The following is an 18,271-nucleotide window of genomic DNA, read 5'->3' on the forward strand; positions in this document are numbered from 1 at the left end:
ATTTACTTGCCAGCTGTACCCGAGTTGAGTGAATGAACTCGTGCTAAAGTGGGCCAAAAGTAGCCTTGCCTTAGTATCTTCAATGCCAAGTTTTGCCCCCCAGCGTGATCTCCACAAAAACCTTCGTGTATTTCCTGTAAAATGGTTTTGGCTTCCTTGGACAGAAAACATCGCAGGAGGGGGAATGAATGACCTCACCGATAAAGGGTTCCATCTACCATCACGTACTGTGGAGCTTGATAGAGTATCTTCCTCGCATCTTTCTGTCATCAGGTAATTTTCCAGTCGCGAGATATTCCACTATAGGAGTCATCCAGGTCGGTCTTATATCAATCATTTAGACCTCCATTGTTTCTCCTGTTACACTTGGGCTCTCCAAGAACTCCACCGACACTACATATAGTGTTTCAGCCTCTTTGGGGGTAGCAAGTCGAGCCAGAGCATCGACATTAGAATTCTGCTCGCGGGGTATCTGTTTGATAGAGCTGTATTCAAATTCAGACAGTTCCCATCTTACCTTAGCCAGGTAGGCCACCATCTTGATGCCCTGAGCTTGATACTCTCCCAATATCTGATTGACCACGAGTTGGGAATCTCTATAGCATTGGATGGCTTTCGCCTTGATCTCTCTCACCACCCTCAACCCTGCTAGTAAGGCCTCATATTCTGCTTCGTTGTTGGATGCCTCAAATAAGAATCTTAGAGCTGTATGAAATCGATGCCCTTCTAGTGAGATTAAGATTATTCCAGCTCCTGATCCGTTCTCGTTCGATGATCCATCAACGAAGATTTTCCATACTTCCTGCACTGGCTCCCTTATGAGCTCGTCCTGAAAACCGGTGCATTCAGCCATAAAATCAACAAGGGCTTCACTCTTAATTGAGGTCTGGGGAAAGTACAAAATATCGAACTGGCTAAGTTCGATGGCCAATTTTATGAGACGTCCCGACGTCTCAGGATTTTGTAGAACCTGCCTTAAAGGCTGGTCGGTTAAGACATTGATTGAATGGGACATGAAATATGGCCGGAGCTTTCTGGAGGCCAATATTAGGCAGAACGTCAGTTTCTCTATCAATGGATACCGTGACTCAGCCTCGAGAAGCCTCTTGCTCACATAATATACTAGTTTCCGAGCTTGATCTTCTTCTCGAACCAACACGGCACTGACTGCATTATCTATTACAGCCAGATAAAGGAACAGAGACTCTCCAAATATTGGTTTAGATAATACCAGGGGCTTGGTCAGATGTGTTTTTAGATCGTGGAATGCCTGTTCGCACTCCTCGGTCCACTCAAATTTCTTGTTTCCTCTGAGCAAGTTTTAGAATGGGAGACAATTGTCAGTGGATTTCGAAATTAATCGATTCAAAACTGCCACCCTTCCAGTTAGGCTTTGAATTTCTTTACGGGACCTGGGCGAAGGCATTTCTAATAACGATCTGATTTTTTTCAGGGTTCCTCAATTCCTCTCGTGTTGACTATGAAGTCAAGGAACTTTCCAGATGCCACCTCGAAGGTGCATTTATGAGGATTCAGCTTCATCTCATATTTCCTTAATATTCCAAAACACTCTTCCAGATCGGATACATGGTTATTGGCAGTCTTTCACTTGACAAGCATGTCATCGACATACACCTCCATATTTCTCCCAATCTGGTTATTTTGTTGACCAATTGGTACGTAGCCCCAGCATTTTTCAACATGAATAGCATAACTTTGTAGCAATATACATTATGTTCGGTCATATAACTAGTATGCTTCTGGTTCGCAAGGTTCATTGCGATATGGTTATATCCAAAATACGCGTCCATGAAAGACATGAGCTCGTGACCTGCCGTGGCATCTACCAACTGATCAATTCTTGGTAGTGGAAACAGTCCTTGAGACAAGCTCAGTTCAGATCGAAGAAGTCAATATAGTTTATCTATTTCCCGTTCAGTTTTGGGACTAGCACGGGATTAGTAACCCAGATTGGGTATTTTGCCTCTTGGATGAACCTGCATTTAGTAATCAAGCTAATTCTTCATCAAGTGCTTCAGCTCAGGTATTTCTCAAACGTCTTCGTTTATGAGATTTTGCAGGCACACTCTTGTCTAGATTTAAAGTGTGCATTATTATACTTGGACTGATTCCCACCATATCCTCATGCGACCAAGCGAAGACATCCAGGTTCTTCTGTAAAAATTGACCAGCTCCATCTTTCTTTCGTTGTCAAGATTCTTTCCAATTTTTACAACTTTTGAAGCTTCTTTAGGGTCGATATTCACTTCCTCGAGCTCTTTTATGGCTTTGAGCTCTGACTTGTCTTCGCCTACTCGTGGGTCAATGTTGTCATGTTGGGCGACCTCACTATCCTCTTCCCGCAGAGGTTCTTCCATCCCATAAGTAACTTCTACTTCCTGTGACTCCACACCTCCATCATTTATGACCATCGCATGTTGCCCGGGTTGTCACTTTCCCTTAATAGAAATGCTATAGCATTCCCTGTCAACGAGCTGATCACCTCTGATGGTCCATATTCCTGCAGCTGAGGAGAATTTCAATGCTAGGTGGCGGATAGAGGTTATGGCTTCAAATGCCATTAGCGCAGGTTGGCCCAAAATCGCATTGTGTGCTGTCAGAAAATCGATTACCACGAACTCGAGTAACCTGGAAACAGTTCGCGACTCTTCTCCCAATTGCACCATCAGTCTGATTGTCCTGATGGCTAATGACCCTTCTCCTGAAAACCCGTATAGAGTCATCGAGGTCGCCTTCAAATCAGTTATGGATAACCCCATTTTTTCCATGGTGGACCAGAAAGTAGATTTACAAAACTTTCGCTATCCACTAGTGTCCTTCATACCCTTCAGTTGGCGAGCAGAACGGTTACCACCAGTGGATCGTTATGCGGGAATTTGACGTGGCTAGCAACCTCTTCAGTGAAAATGATTGGTTGCTCTGGGACGAACTCTACCCCATTATGAGACTTCAGTTCGTTAATATACCTCTTTTGGGCCCCGATGCTCGTGCCTGCCAAATGAGGTCCTCCCATAATAGTGGTTATATCTCCCCTACTATCGGAGGAGGGTCGACCTAATTTGCTTGAGCTCCGAGTCGGCTTGTTAGAGCTTTCGGAACTAGTAGCAGGTTCTACCCAGCGGGATGACTCGGATTCACCCGATTTCATGCACACTGGGCCAAAGAACCTGCCCTGATGAGAGTTTCAATCTCATCCTTCTACTGTTGGCAATCATCGGTGTTATGAACGATGTCGTTGTTGAACTGACAAAATTATGAGAGATCTCTCTTCGCCCTATGGTTCTTCAAAGGTTCTGGCTTCTTCCATGGAAGGCGACTAGAATTGGCCAGAAAAATGTGCTCAGGTGTGTCCGTTAGGTCTGTATACGTGGCATAGATAGGTTTAAACTTCTCTACGGGCTTGTTTTTCTTCGTCCCACTCTGGTTGGCTTCACCATTCCCTTTCCTTTTGTTGCTCCCCCTTTGGTTATTTTGGGTAACGGTTTGGGTCGTAGCTGCCACATCCGTTACCACTCCAATGGGTTGGATAGGGGTCTAGCTGGTTCCTGCTACAGAAGCTCGCGCCTCCTCAAGATTTATCCACTCTTGATCCTGAGCTAAGAATTCATCTACGCTTTTAACTTCTTTTCTTTGGAGTTCCTGCCACAGGTCGCCCCCGACGAGGATTCCTGTCCTCATTGCCATGAGTTTGGAGCTGTCATCAGCATCCCTAGCTCGTGCAGCAACATTGACAAATCTGCTCAGATATGCCTTCAACGTCTCGCCATGTTGTTGCTTTACGTTGGGCAATGAATCAGCCTCAACCCGAGCTGCCTGTGAAGCTCGGAATTGTTTTTTGAAATCAAAAGAAAACTTCATCCACGAGCTTATGGAATGCCTTTTGTATTGTTTAAACCACTGCCTGGAAGGCTCGACCTGAGTTGCAAAGAACAAAATACACCTTAGATTGAGCCTGACATTATGGGTTTGGTCCCTAGTCCCTAGGTTAGCTGGGGGCTATTCAACAGCTCTCGTCCTATCGTATGCGTGTGATGGGTTATTGTCCCTCCAAGCCCGAGCTTGGTTTTGTGGGGATTCTCGTTATCGCGTACTATGGACGGACCTCCCTCTTGTCGAGTATAGCTAATATCTTCATCTCGAGTTGGATACCTTCTCTGCAAATTCAGACGATCGCGCAAATCGGGTTGCGAGTCATACCGAGGGCTCTACGCTGAACTCAAATGATTCCAGAGGTCACTCTAGGATCTGTCGCTACGATGGCTTTTGGTCCAGTAACTCCCATTTGCGAAGCTTACAACTTGCGGCTGGGGTCGAGGACCTAGATTTTCAACATGTGTTCGTGGGACGTAAGTATTGGTGGATGGGGAGGATTTCTCCTATTGTCCCCATGAGCTGGAATATCCAATTGAGGAAGAGGTGGTGTTGGATGTCTTATAGGTGATGGGTGATGCCTTATTAGTGAGGCTATCCTCATTCCATCAGGACAGACTAAATTAGCCTGCCTCTGTTCTACTCCAATGTCTCTAGGTCTCTGTGCCTGGTGATTCGATCGCGGCATAGGAGGATTTGTTGGATCATTTTTTCTTCGTGGGTCTGTCCCAGCCCCTCCTTGTGGATTGTCATGGGCATTCCTGGGGACCTGTGAAGAAGGCACCGAACTTGGGGTTGCAGTCCTGACCGACCGACTGACATGCTGACGACGCCTGTGATGGTCAATGGGTCGAGCATTCTAGTGATCTTGCGCCCGTAAGTACAGAACTTGGAGTGGCAGTTCTGATTGATCGACTCGGTTTGGATCGATTATTCCTGTGGGACTTATGAGACCGACTTTGCCTCTTTCTGACATTAATGTTGGTTGCAAGAGGGGGTAACCAAGCCAAAACCTCCTCAATCTGTCTGTTTGCCCTAGTGAGATGGTTCCTCAGTTGCATGTTCTCCGTCTCGATGGCCGTTAGATAGCCTGGGTTTGGGTTCTTCGGTAATGACGCCGAACTCCCAGTGTCACCTTGACCCGTCGGTTGTTTTCCCGGACGTTGCTGAATCTCAGGGCCACGTTTGTTCGAAATAGCAGTATGATGGGCCTCTTTCCCACCAGGATGTTCTGTCTCATTATCGTGCATTGAGCGAGTGAGCACCATGATGGAAATCGAAAGGGATTTTTTTGAAGCACTAATTTGCTCTCAATGAAAGCACCAAACTATTGACGCGGTTTTTCACCAACAGTGTATTAAGAAATAATAAGGGCAGAATAGTGCTTAATGATAAACCATAATGAAGAAAAAAAATAAAAACCCACTCAATAACACAAATCTTTTACGTGGTTCACTGGTTAAATTTCCACCTAGTCCACGAGTCTATATTATTATTGTTTCTCTCTCTATTTTGATAGAGTTTCAGTATTACATAAATAATCCAGCCTTTTCTATCCAACATTCCTAGTGTTTATAGGGGAATTCCATGGATAGGTTTTTCAATCCCGTAATTACATAATGTCTATATTTAATATAAATCATATCCTATTTATGTTGGGATATGATTTGATAACAAAATAAATATGTTCATGTTATCTCTGATAATAAATATGACAACCTGGTCATGAATAAGCGTGTAAACAAATCTAGAGTCTTTGGGGATCCTTTAGTGTTCGTTATATCTTAATCACCACGAGCTACATATCTCTCACGCGTTTGTGCTTTGACGGCTATCTGACCCCGAGCTAGCGCTTTGATAGCTATCTTGTTCTTAGTTCGTGGTAAAGTCAGGACGCCTAACACTAGGTTTGGCCATTATGAATCTCAAGCTGTCCACATGGATAATGAACAGATATTCTACTTGGTTATTTTTCTAGGTATTTACCTGCTAGCTGTACCCAAGTTGAGTGAATAAACTCGTGCTAAAATTAGGATATAACAAAATTTAAAGTACGTAATTTTTTTATTATTTATAAATAATTAAAGAGAATACTTAAGTTAATTACCAAAATAATATATTTGGTAATAATTAATTAATTAATTAAGAATGGTCTAAAGAGAAAAAAAAAATGGATGCTATATGTTTTTGGGGCATTATATTTCCAACCTAAAATTTGATTAAGACACCCCATTTTTATAAAAAAAATTATTATATAATATATATTTTTATCAATTTATGCTCACATTTTTCTAATTTTTTTCCTTTTTCATATTCTAAAAAATACATAAAAATAATATATATTTTAAATATTAAAATAAAATAAAAAAAAAAACAAAAAAAATTAAAAACTTGTTAAATAAATAGTTTTTTTATAAGAAATTATACATTATTTTAGAAAATAATTATGAATACAAGATAAAATCATTTATTATTGAAATTAACAAAAAAAAAAATTGAAAGAATATAATGCCCCTATGTTTTTTTATTTTTATTTTTGTTAAAATCTTATCTTACCCTTATAAATTAGAATTTATTTAATAAAATATAACATTGGGGCCTATGTAAACCTAAAAATAAAGATTAGTGATCTAATTACTACAAAAAAAAAAAAAAAAAATTGGGATCTAAGTAATACAAGTGGTAAATCTTGGAGACCCTAAGTGCTATTTACCATTCCTTGTCCAGAGTTTATCTTTTGGTTTTCATAAACAACAATTAAAAAAAAATTATAATAGAGCCATAAGCTTTCGTTTGCATAATAAATAAATTTTTATTTATTAAACATATGAGATTGCAAGTCCAAATGGTTCACAAAATCTTATCAATTCATGGAGGCATGGTTCCAACCTCTACAGTGCATATATTTGTATCAATCTTCTAAAGACATTTAATGAGTGTCTAAAAGAAAAGCTTCATAAAGCCCTAAAGGACTAAAATCTAAACTAAATAATAATTGAAGGATGCTACATGTAAAAAAAAATTACATAATTAATAAATAATTAATCTATTTTTTAAAAAAATAATTATTAATGTATTTCTAGAAATAGAAACTTTATAAATAATAATCAGTTAACTTATTATAGCAGGGCACTAATAATGGCACATACAATGCATGTGGTGCCATTTCTTCATGTAGTTGGAATAAATGATTTTTTGATAAATAAATATATATTGAAAATAAAACTGAATGAGAAAACAAATATTAAATATATAAGAGATAGTTATATGTCCATTATTAGTAACAATTATGTCTTCATCTATTAATGTCTATACAAAAAAACTATTTACAACTTGTTATATAGTTGCTATGATGTATACATTCTAAAAGGATATCAAAGAAAAGTTCTTAATTTAACTAAAATTGGAAGAATATTTTTAAAAAAAAAAAAACATCAAACAACTACATCTCCATTTATAAAAATAAAATAAATAATATTTTCAATTTTTAATTTTCTATCTAATTTTAAAGATATTCTATTAAATGAAGTGAAAATATATGAACTATATTTATTTTGTGATAATATAAAGCCATTAAATGAAGAATTAACCCAAAATATCTATTGAAAATAGTAATACATAATATTAAAATACATCTCAAAGGACGATCTATTGTTAAAAATATATATTAAATAATTATTAATATAATATAAAAAAAATACTTATCTAGCCACAAAAAGATATAATCAATATCAAAAAAGGAAAAAAAATGGTGAAACCACAAAGAATTATGAATAATATAAAAAAAATAGAACAAAAAATAATTAGTATTAATAGAGAAGGTTTGAGAACAGTTTTCGGCGCGATTTTTTTTTATGACCGTGTATATTGTAGCTATTTAGAGCATCCTACAAATTTTTAGAAAATTCCGAATAGTTTATGGTACCGAAAACTAGGTTCAAACATGTTGTTGCACGCGTGACTAATTTTTTTTATGCGCGTGGAAAACAACATGTTTGAACCTAGTTTTTGGTATTGTAAACTATTCGGAATTTTCTGAAAATTTGCAGGATGCTCTAAATAGCTACAATATACACGGTCATAAAAAAATTACGCCAAAAACTATTCACGGGTCGAGAAACACTGAGAGTTCTACCGGTAGGGCTTAAAGTGAAGCCCCTATAGAAGAATTGTCATATATATATATATATAAATTTTGTTAGTGAAAGTCAAAACAAAAGATAATTCCTAATTATTATAAAAACATAATAAATAATCCACCATTATTATATTTAAATCATTGAGCATATATCAGAATAAATTTTTTTTTTTTAATGGAGATATATGTATAGGGAAGTCACATAGTGTATGCTTAATAGTATACCATATTTCATCAATATAAATCAATATAACAAAATTAATAGGCATCCAAACTATCTTTCTCTACCATGTCAGCCGCACCATCACCACCACTACCACCTTCCCACGACCAGAAGCTTTTCTTCCTCTCTCACAAATTGTCTCTTTTTCTCTCCTTTCTCCTTCTCTCTACTTACAGCCATCCGAAAACAAAAAGAAAAAAGAAACCCACAACTATTGAAGCACCTATGAGTAATTTTTGTGTTCTACATAAAAAATTTAAGGCTTTAAATATTCTGAATGTGTAAATCTCGAAAAAAAATACTAAAATTAAAAAAAATCAACTAAACTAGCATCGAAGTAGAAAGTTATGTGTCACCAAAAAATTTTGTCGAATTTTAGCGTAGAGCATCACAGAAGCACCGCATTTGCATCATTTTTGGGCAAAAAAAAAATTAAGCTTCTGTGGATGCATCATAGAAACAGTGCATTTGCATCATTTTTGGGTAAAAAAAATCATGTTCTTGTGGATGCATCACAATTGCATCATTTTTGGCCAAGAATCAAATTTTCATCAATGCATCGCAGAAGCGATCCAAATCTTGATTTCAGGAAAAAATTGATGCAAATGCGATGCTTCTACAATCCACTTGTAATACATCCACAAAAATATAATTTTTTGACCCAAACACGATGCTAATGTGATGCATTCATGAAAACTTGATATTTGGCCAAAACGATGCATCCACAAAAGTTTGATTTTTTTTTGGCCAAAAAACGATGCAAATGCAATACTCTGCACAAAAATTTAACGAAATAATTTAATGAGACATAAATTTTCGCTTAGTTGTTAGTTTTAGTTTATTTTTTTAATCTTAGTATTTTTTCGAGATTTACACTTTTAGATGATTTAAAGCATTAATTATTTGATGAATAACACAAAAATTAATCATGGGTTCTTTAATGAATACTTCAATGGTTGTGGGTTTTGTTATACCCAGATTTCGAGCCGTAGCAAATATGGCCTCGAAAGCTGAGTTCGCATTAAATGGTCTCGTGAGGGTTAAGGGTATGCTCTACGATTGTAAATCGGAGCCTGCAAAGTATGGAACAGACCTCGAATATGGTGACCTCGAAATGATCTCGATCTCGAAGGATAGCTCTGTGAGCCCCTCATCTTCAGAAGCAACTTCGGAGCAGGGATCTCGAGCTCGATATGCCATCTCGAAAGAAATGTCAGCTCGGGAAGTGTCAGCGGCTCGCACAATGACGTGAAGCCTTGGAGATACGCAATGACTACCTTGAATATCTACAAGTGTTGTAGATATGGGATATGATCCTCATTTATTGATGTAAATCCCCAAAAATCGCGGGATATTATTTAGTCAGTTATGCGTTTCTTGATCTTTGGGGAACGTTTCCTTCTATATCTGATTATTGGCATTTAAGGCTATTTATTTTTATTCACAAAAGAGTAACTACCCAAAATATGTGGGATAGTATTCTGCATCATTCTCTATAAATAGAGAAGTGATGCACCATTGTAAAGGACCGATTTTCTGATTCTTGAGAGAAAACTCTGGAGAATTCATGCTAAAGGATTGTTCAGAGATAATCTTGAGATTAATAACAGAGACTCGTGGACTAGGCAGATTTAACTGCTGAACCACGTAAAAACCGCGTGTCTGACTCGTTTGTTTGTTTTAGCCATTGTCTTTAATTGTTTACATGCTCTCTTCTTTTATCTGTTGGCAAAAAACGGCGTCAACAGGTTTCTTTTTTGTCTTTGTTTTCGTATGGCCACGAGTAGAGAGAATGAGAAATGAGAGAAAAAAAAGACAATTTGTGAGAGAAAAAGAGGAGCTTCTGGCCGTGGGGAGGTGGTGGTGGGGCTGCTATGGTAGAGAGAGATAGTTTGAGGGAGAGAATAGGAGTTTAATGAAAAGGGCAATGTAGTCAAAATTTTACAAAATATCGTATATTTAGGATGTCTATTAATTTTGTCATATTGGTGAAATATGGTATGCTAGCTACACTATGAAATTTGAGTATGTATGTGAGTGTAATGGAAAGACACTAAGCATGTCTTTTTTAGTTGTTATGTTACTGCTTTATTATTTTTCTGTTAGTGTTGTTAAGTTTCTGCTAGTTTTTACTTTTTTCTTCCGGTTTATTCTCTCTTTTTCAACCCTCTATATCAAGCCTTCATTGACTCAAATATTCAATAATATTTTTTCTCTTCCTGAAAGTTCTAGAAAATCAAGATCAACCAACACACAAGATTCTAAAAAACATAACGAACCTGAATAGTATAACTTTATTGCAACAATTCTAATTTCTGACAAAACAACAAGTTTAACAATATGTATCTCAAAGTTTACAAAACTTTATCATGCAAAGAACAAGATTACTTAGATCTAAATCTAGATCTTATACAGTTCATGAAACAAAAGCTTTCTGAAAACCGTTCAGCTAAGTTACACTGAGATCCCCTCGAATGATGATCTGATCTCCCACCAGATTCACTTTCAGCCGCAGCTACTTCAACAGAACAACTCCTTGTACCTGCACTAAAACTCCTAAAAAAAACAGATAAAAAATACCAAGATGAAGATGATATAGAAACCCTCCTTCTAAGCTAACTCTCTCTAATCTTGTTGTTATACGATGCTATCGAACACACACACACACACACACACACCAGAAAATAAGAACACAAGCCTTCAAGAACACACACACACTAATATGTCAAGAATACTTCTATGTACGTGGTGCAGAAGGATTTCTCCAACCTACATCCACGGGGAAACCGACTCTCTTTGATCTTTATTGCTATGATGATGATTACAAACTAAGCTAGCTATGTTACAAATGATTATAAGCCTATTTATAGCTATAGAAATAGAATATAACTAACTTAGTTGTTAAACATGACAGTTGTACATATTTAGCTAACAATCATATACGAGAGGCTTTATAAGATAGCCAAATAGACTATACAACAATCAGATTAAATTAGCAATCAACACATCACAATTCTCCACCTTGATTGATAATGAACAATTAGAGAAAAGATTTCTAGATCACTATTCTTAAGCATCTGTGATCTGATGTAAGTTTAGATAGTGTCTAAACTTGGTTATAGGCAAAGGCTTGGTGAGCATGTCTGCTGGATTATCTTCAGTAGATACTTTGCTGAGTTTGACCCTCCCTTCTGAGATAACATCTCGAAGGAAGTGTAACTACACATCGATGTGCTTAGTTCTTTCATGGAAGGCCTGATTTTTGTTGTGGTCTAGGGCACTTTGACTGTCACAGTAGACAGTTAAATGTTTCTGGTGTATCCAAATTCTCTAGTAATTCCTTTCAGCCACAATGTTTCTTTCACAATTTCTATACATGCTATGTTTCAGCCTCAGTTGTAGATAAAGCAACAATAGACTGTAGGTATGCTTTCCAGCTTATAGTGCACCAATTCAGATTGAATACATATCTTGTTTGTGACCTTTTTGAGTCAATGTCACCAGCATAATCAGAGTCTATAAAGCCTACTACTTCTGAATTATTTGTACCAAATCCATACAATAATCCCATATTTGTAGTTCCCTTAAAATACATCATGATCCATTTGACAGCTTTCCAATGCTCTATGTCTGTTTTTCCCATAAATATACTCACAATGCTTACTGCATAACACAGATCAGGACGAGTACAAACCATTAGAAACATTATACTTCCCACTACATTCGTATAAGGTATCATTTCCATATAGTTATTGTCTTCTTCAGTAAGAGGAGATTGCGTACTAGAGAGTTTGAATTGCTGACCAATAGACGTGCTGACTGGTTTTCTATCACTGAAACCAAGCTTACTTAGAATCTTAGAAATGTAGCTACTTTCAGACAACTTCAATCTTCTATAGTTTGTCTCAAGTTATTTCTATTCCTAAAATCCTCTTGGCTGAACCAAGATCCTTCATCTCAAACTCTCTATTAAGCAATTTCTTAACTTTGTCTATTTCTCCCTTATGCTTACTTACAACAAGCATATCATCTACATAGAACAGTAGGTAAACAATAGCTTTTTCATTCCTCACATATACACAACAATCATATGAACTCCTCTTGAAACAAGATTTGATTACGAAGTTATCAAACCTTTTGTACCATTGTCGAGGAGATTGCTTTAGCCCATATAAAGACCTTTTCAATAGACAAACATGTTCTTCCTTTCCTCTTACTTCAAAGCCTTTTGGTTGACTCATTAGAATCTGTTCTTCTAGATCCCCATGTAGAAAGACTGTTTTGACATCCAATTGTTCAAGCTCTAAATCTTCAACAGCCACCATACTTAGCAAAATTCTTATTGATGTATGTTTCACTACGGGTGAGAAGATCTCATTATAACCCACTCCCTCTCTTTGTGTAAAACCCCTTGCTACCAATCTTGCCTTATATCTGTCTTTTTCTAGACCTGGGATACCTTCTTTGAACTTATAGACCCACTTGCTTCCAACTATTTTCTTTCCAGCAAGCTTTTCTACAAGAATCCAAGTTCTATTATTGTTAAGTGAGTCTATTTCTTCCCTCATTGCATTTTCCCACTCAAGTCTATCATTTTACATCATAGCTTCCTCATAAGTTCTAGGTTCATCACTCACATCTGCTATGCTTAGAGCATAATGAACAACATCTGCAAAACCAAACCTGGTTGGAGCTTTGACTGCCCTTCTCTTTCGGTCCCTAACAAATTGATAATCTTAATTATCATCATCATCATCTTCATCTTGATCAATTTCTGTTTCCTCTTGTTGATATACTTCTTCTCTCAGAATCTCTTCAGTTTCAACTTGTTCCTTATGCTAATCTTATTCTTCAAACTCCACCTCAAACTGAGTACTGCTATCTGCAACTTTACTTTTACCTTCAACTTGCCTTCTGATTGTATCATTGTACATTTTACTTTCTTCAAATACAACATCATGGTTAATAAAGTACTTTTGATGGTTTCCTAACTCAATACTCCACATTTTGTATTCTTTTACTCCTTCTGGATACCCAATAAAAATGCATTTCCTTGCTCTAGCATCTAACTTATCTTGCCTTATGTGAGCATAAGCCACACACCCGAAAACTCTCAAATGCCCATAGTTTGCAGCATGTCCAGTCCAAACTTCAATTGGAGTTTTAAAATCAATGGAAAATGAGGGACATCGGTTTATTAGATAGCAAGCAGTCACCACAGCTCCAGCCTAGAAATTCTTTGGAAGTCCTGAATAGATGAGCATACATCTGACTCTTTCCAAGATAGTTATGTTTAGTCTTTCAGCAAGCCCATTTTGTTGTGGAGTTCTTGGTGCTATCAAGTGTCTATCAATACCATTGTGCTTGCAAAACTTGTTAAACTCATCTGCACAAAATTCCAATTCATTATCTATTCAAAACTTTTGAATCCTTCTCCTAGTTTGGTTTTCAAGCATGATTTTTAGTTCTTTAAACTTTTCTAGAGCATCATTCTTATTCTTTAAAATGTACACCCAAACATGCCTAGAAAAATCATCTATGAAGGTCAAAAAGTACCTCGCACCACCTCTGGATATTGTTCTAGTTGGACCCCATAAATCTGAGTGCAAGTAGTCTATAATGCCCTTTGTTTTATGTATTCCAGTCCCAAACTTGACTCTAGTTGATTTACCAAGAACACACTGCTCACAAAATCCCAACTCTTGTATCTGATCTTTGCAAAGACTCCAACTTTGCCTAGAATTTTCAAACCTCCCTGGCTAATGTGCCCGAGCCTTCTATGCCAAAGTAGAGTTGTTTCATCAACAATTTTTGTTACTGCATTTTCGTGATGCTTCAAAGTACTTCCTTATAGTACATATATCCCATTTACCACTGAACCCTTCATGATGACCATAGACCCTTTTATCACCTTTAAAAGACCATTTTCAACTCTTACAAAGCAGCCATCTTGATCAAGCATGGCTACTGAGATTAAATTCTTCTTGATCTCATAAACATGTCTAACATTCTTCAATTCTGTGACACTTCCATCATTAAATTGCAGCTTGATCTTGCCAATTCCAATAATTGAGCATGCTCGATTGTCCCCTAGTTTCACAGCCCCACCACTTAGCTTTGTATATTCACAAAACTGATTTCTGTCTGGACGAACATGAAAAGAACACCCTGAGTCGATCACCCAGCCACAATCTGAACATCCATTTGTCACTACCAAGATCCCTGCACTCTCATATCCTTCACTGTCACCACATTCAGAGACCACATCAACATCTCCATTTTTCTTTTGATTGTACCCCTTCAGTATAGGGCAATCTTTCCTTAGATGATCAGTTTTATTACAAACAAAGCATCTCCTCTTAAACTTCAAATTTGTCTTCCCTTTGTTCTGATCCGATTGATTCTTGTTCTCTTTCTTGGAAGTTTTCCCTCGAACAAATAACCCATCTCCATTCAAATCTTCCTTCAATTCTGACTTTCTTTTCAATTCCTTTGACATCAAAGCACTTTGAACCTGCTCTAGTGTTAGAGACTCCTTGCCATACATCATTGTATCAACAAAATGATCATAGCTTTCTAATGGAAGTGAATTCAGAACTATAATTGTTTGGTCCTCATCCTCAATCTTGATTTCTATATTCTCCAAATCAAGAATAATATTGTTAAAGTCATCTAGATGATCTTCAACACTCCTTCCTGGTTGCATCTTGAAAGAGTACAACTTCTGTTTCAAGAACAAACGATTAGCAAGTGACTTTTTCATATACAGAGTTTCGAGTTTCTTCCATAGCTCTGCTGCAGTGGTTTCCTTAGACACTTCTCTTAGAACCTTGTCTCCGAGACATAGCATGATTTCACTGTGTGCCTTTTCAAGAATCTCAGTCTTCTCCTTCTGAGTCTTGTCTTTGATGTCATCCTCTCCAAGTAAAGCACCTTGAATCCCTTTATGCACCAATAGAGCTCTCATCTTCACTCTCCACAAGCTGAAATCATTTTTCCCTGTGAACTTTTCGATATCGAACTTTGCATTGCCCATTGTCTTCGATTCTTCTCAGATTGCTCACCAAATTCTTGAAACTGAATCAAGAACCTCCTTCGAACAACCTGGCTCTGATACTAGTTGTATACAATGCTATCGAACACACCCAAACCAGAAACTAAGAACACAAACTTTCAAGAACACACACACCAATCTGTCAAGAACACTTCTCTATACGTGGTTAAGAAGGATTTCTCCAACCTACATCCACGGGAAAACAAACTCTCTTTGATCTTCATTGCTTTGATGATGATTACAGAGTAAGCTAGCTATGTTACAAATGATTACAAGCCTATTTATAGCTATAGAAACATAATATAACTAACTTAGGTTTTAAACATGACAGCTGCACATATTTCTAACAATCCTATACCAGAGGTTTTATAAGATAGCCAAATAGACTAAACAACAATCAGATTACATTAGCAATCAACACATCACACTTGTCAATATTTTTTATACAAATTTTTTACCCAAAGAGAGTTATTTATATGGTCAGTAACCAGCACAAACTTTTTTGTTTTTTGATTAACTAACAAACGAAAGACATCAAATGTTGACTTACCAGAAAGAGTTAAAAAATTTAACAGAAAAGCTAACATCTTTATAACAAACTCAAAACTAACAAAATAAAGATGCAACAACAGACATCACAGTTAACATTATGAAAAGATAAAAAAATAAGACACTTACACTTCGCTTAATCAATCTCAATCTCAATAAGTACCGTGATGCTTTTTAGCAATCCTGTCCAACATGCTGAAAACAAAACATATTGAACTCGATTGTATGTTGTCAAAAAATTAACTTGTTCAAGATCAGGAGGTCAAAAACATCCCAAGCATTGACAAGTAGCAGATATTCTCCCCAAAACAATCTCTAGCGCCAGATTTTTTGAGCTGTGATCAAAACTCTGTGCTAGGCCTTTAGGCAGCCTGAGTTTGAGGGGATGTTAGGGAATAAAATTAGTTATATTACAAAATTTCTGTTATAGAATATGTAACAGAATTGGTTAGAAAGATGGCTCTAGAGCTACTATTCCATTCCTTTCCTCTGGACATAAAGATGTACTCTACGTGGAATATTCAATGAGTAACATATTCACTCTTTACATTTCTTTCCTTTATTACTTTCATAACATAAAAGAATGTATCTTGTCCAACTGATTTAATTAAATGCTAATAATCCATACATTCAGTATATTAAAATTAAATTTTGGACTCCAAGTTCGTGTTTAGAAATGTTAGACTTTAGAAATGATCAACAACCATCTTTTTTCCAGTTAAAAACTGTTTATGATAATCAACCTTGAGTTTGAATAGTTGGAAACAAGTATGTAAACACAGAAGGTAAATAAGAAAAATATTTAATAATTTAGTATTCACAAAAATTATGCGATGTATGTCTTGTAAACATGTACAATTGTATGCCTATCTGTGGTACAATCTAAGATATTCTAATAAGTTAGTGATTGAGGATGTTAAGCAGAGAAACTCTTGTTTTGATCAAACGCCTGTAAAAGCTATCAACTCCTTCTTCAAGGTCTTGAATGCACAACTCCAAGTTTTGAAGTTGGTTTTGCACATTCTCTTCTAGGCTGTTGTCTGATTTCTTCACCTTCCGAGTGATGAGCAAGTTCAATACTGCATCAGCACTTGTGAATTCATTCGATTCGTTAACAACCTCCACAACCACTCTTTTGGTGTTCATAATCTTGGTAACTAATGACCAGCTGCTTGACTTTGGCCCAGAGATGAAGGAAATCAATGATTCAAAAACAGCAACAGCGATTGATTCTACCTCTCTCAACATGCTTACAATTTCACTGCTCACTTGTTCCTTCTTAAGGGAGGTGATGCTTCTTTTGTTTTCCAAGCCCTTGCGGAGTGCTTTCTTCATCACTTTTCGAGAGACTAAGAATTTCTTAATCTCACTTGTTAACTCCGTTTCTCCACTGCGTCTTCTACGGATAATTGATTGAAGTTCTTGTGTTGATTCTTTTGTTAGCAACAAGGCATCCTTAGCTATGTTGCAAACATCAAGGAGTCTAAGAGATCCATCCAAAATCTCATTGAGACTTTTCTCGTTATGCTCTCTGGACAATGCTTGCTGATTAAGAGGTAGCAAAAGCAACTTGTCAACACAATCATGGAGATCTTGAAGACCGCTTAATTGCGAGGTTATTGATGTTGATGGTGAAGAGGCTTCGACGGAAGACCTCAATCTGTCCTCAAATTCAGAAATAAGAGGATGTTGCCTAGAGGGGAAGCTGTTGGATCGAACGTGGTAAGCTGCCATTTTTCTTTTCCTACAAAAGGATGGAGAGGAGATTGATAGCTGTTAATGGTGAATGTTCATGATTGATTTTCTTTGGCATCTATCATCTATTTATATAAGCAAAAGGTTGTAAGGGAGACAGAAGGAATCTCATCCTCTTCGCACACAATAAGGCTAACATGATTGTGATTTTGATCTAAACATATAATTGAGGATGTTGATGGTATGTCTCCCAACCACTATGTCCGGATCTTGTTATTGAATATTATATAACAACATGCAAAAGGCTTGCATTATCAAATAATGAGTGATTAATATATTTGCAACGCACGAGTCCATTGAACACAACCTTTTTAAGAAAGAAGCAGTGACCATTCTATGCAGATCACCATAGCTCCGAATGAGACAAGAGATGCGGGTATCTCATAATAGAGCTGGTTGTGTTTTCAAATACTTTGAAACTGGTGAGAAAGTTTGCTGATGATTCCATTGGTCTCCTCTCAATAAGACAGCAGTGTAAGTTCCATTGCATTAAGCATGTGAAAATTAAATCTAAGATTGATATATTTATCATTTTCCAGAGACAACTAGAATCTTTACAGACTTGACATTGGGATTTAATACACGTTTAGTCTTATATGTAGGCATGCACACTGTGTTGCAAACAAGGAAGAGGCAGTGACCATCCTATCCAGATCGGCAA

General features: G+C 36.9%; 1 protein-coding gene across 1 annotated transcript; it reads right to left on the reverse strand.

Moving 5' to 3' along the window:
* Positions 1–16,755: 16,755 nt before the first annotated feature.
* Positions 16,756–17,614, reverse strand: LOC133833728 (uncharacterized). The gene has a single exon (XM_062263455.1). It carries the CDS (start codon positions 17,587–17,589, stop codon positions 16,756–16,758), a length of 834 nt encoding a protein of 277 aa, XP_062119439.1. The 5' UTR covers positions 17,590–17,614.
* Between the last annotated feature and the right edge of the window lie 657 nt (positions 17,615–18,271).

The sequence above is a fragment of the Humulus lupulus genome, chromosome 1 (assembly GCF_963169125.1).
Source record: "Humulus lupulus chromosome 1, drHumLupu1.1, whole genome shotgun sequence".
NCBI classification, from domain to species: Eukaryota; Viridiplantae; Streptophyta; class Magnoliopsida; order Rosales; family Cannabaceae; genus Humulus; species Humulus lupulus.

Coding starts and splice junctions, on each gene's coding strand:
- LOC133833728 (XM_062263455.1), bottom strand. CDS start 17,589: ATGGCAGCTTACCACGTTCGATCCAACAGCTTCCCCTCTAGGCAACAT.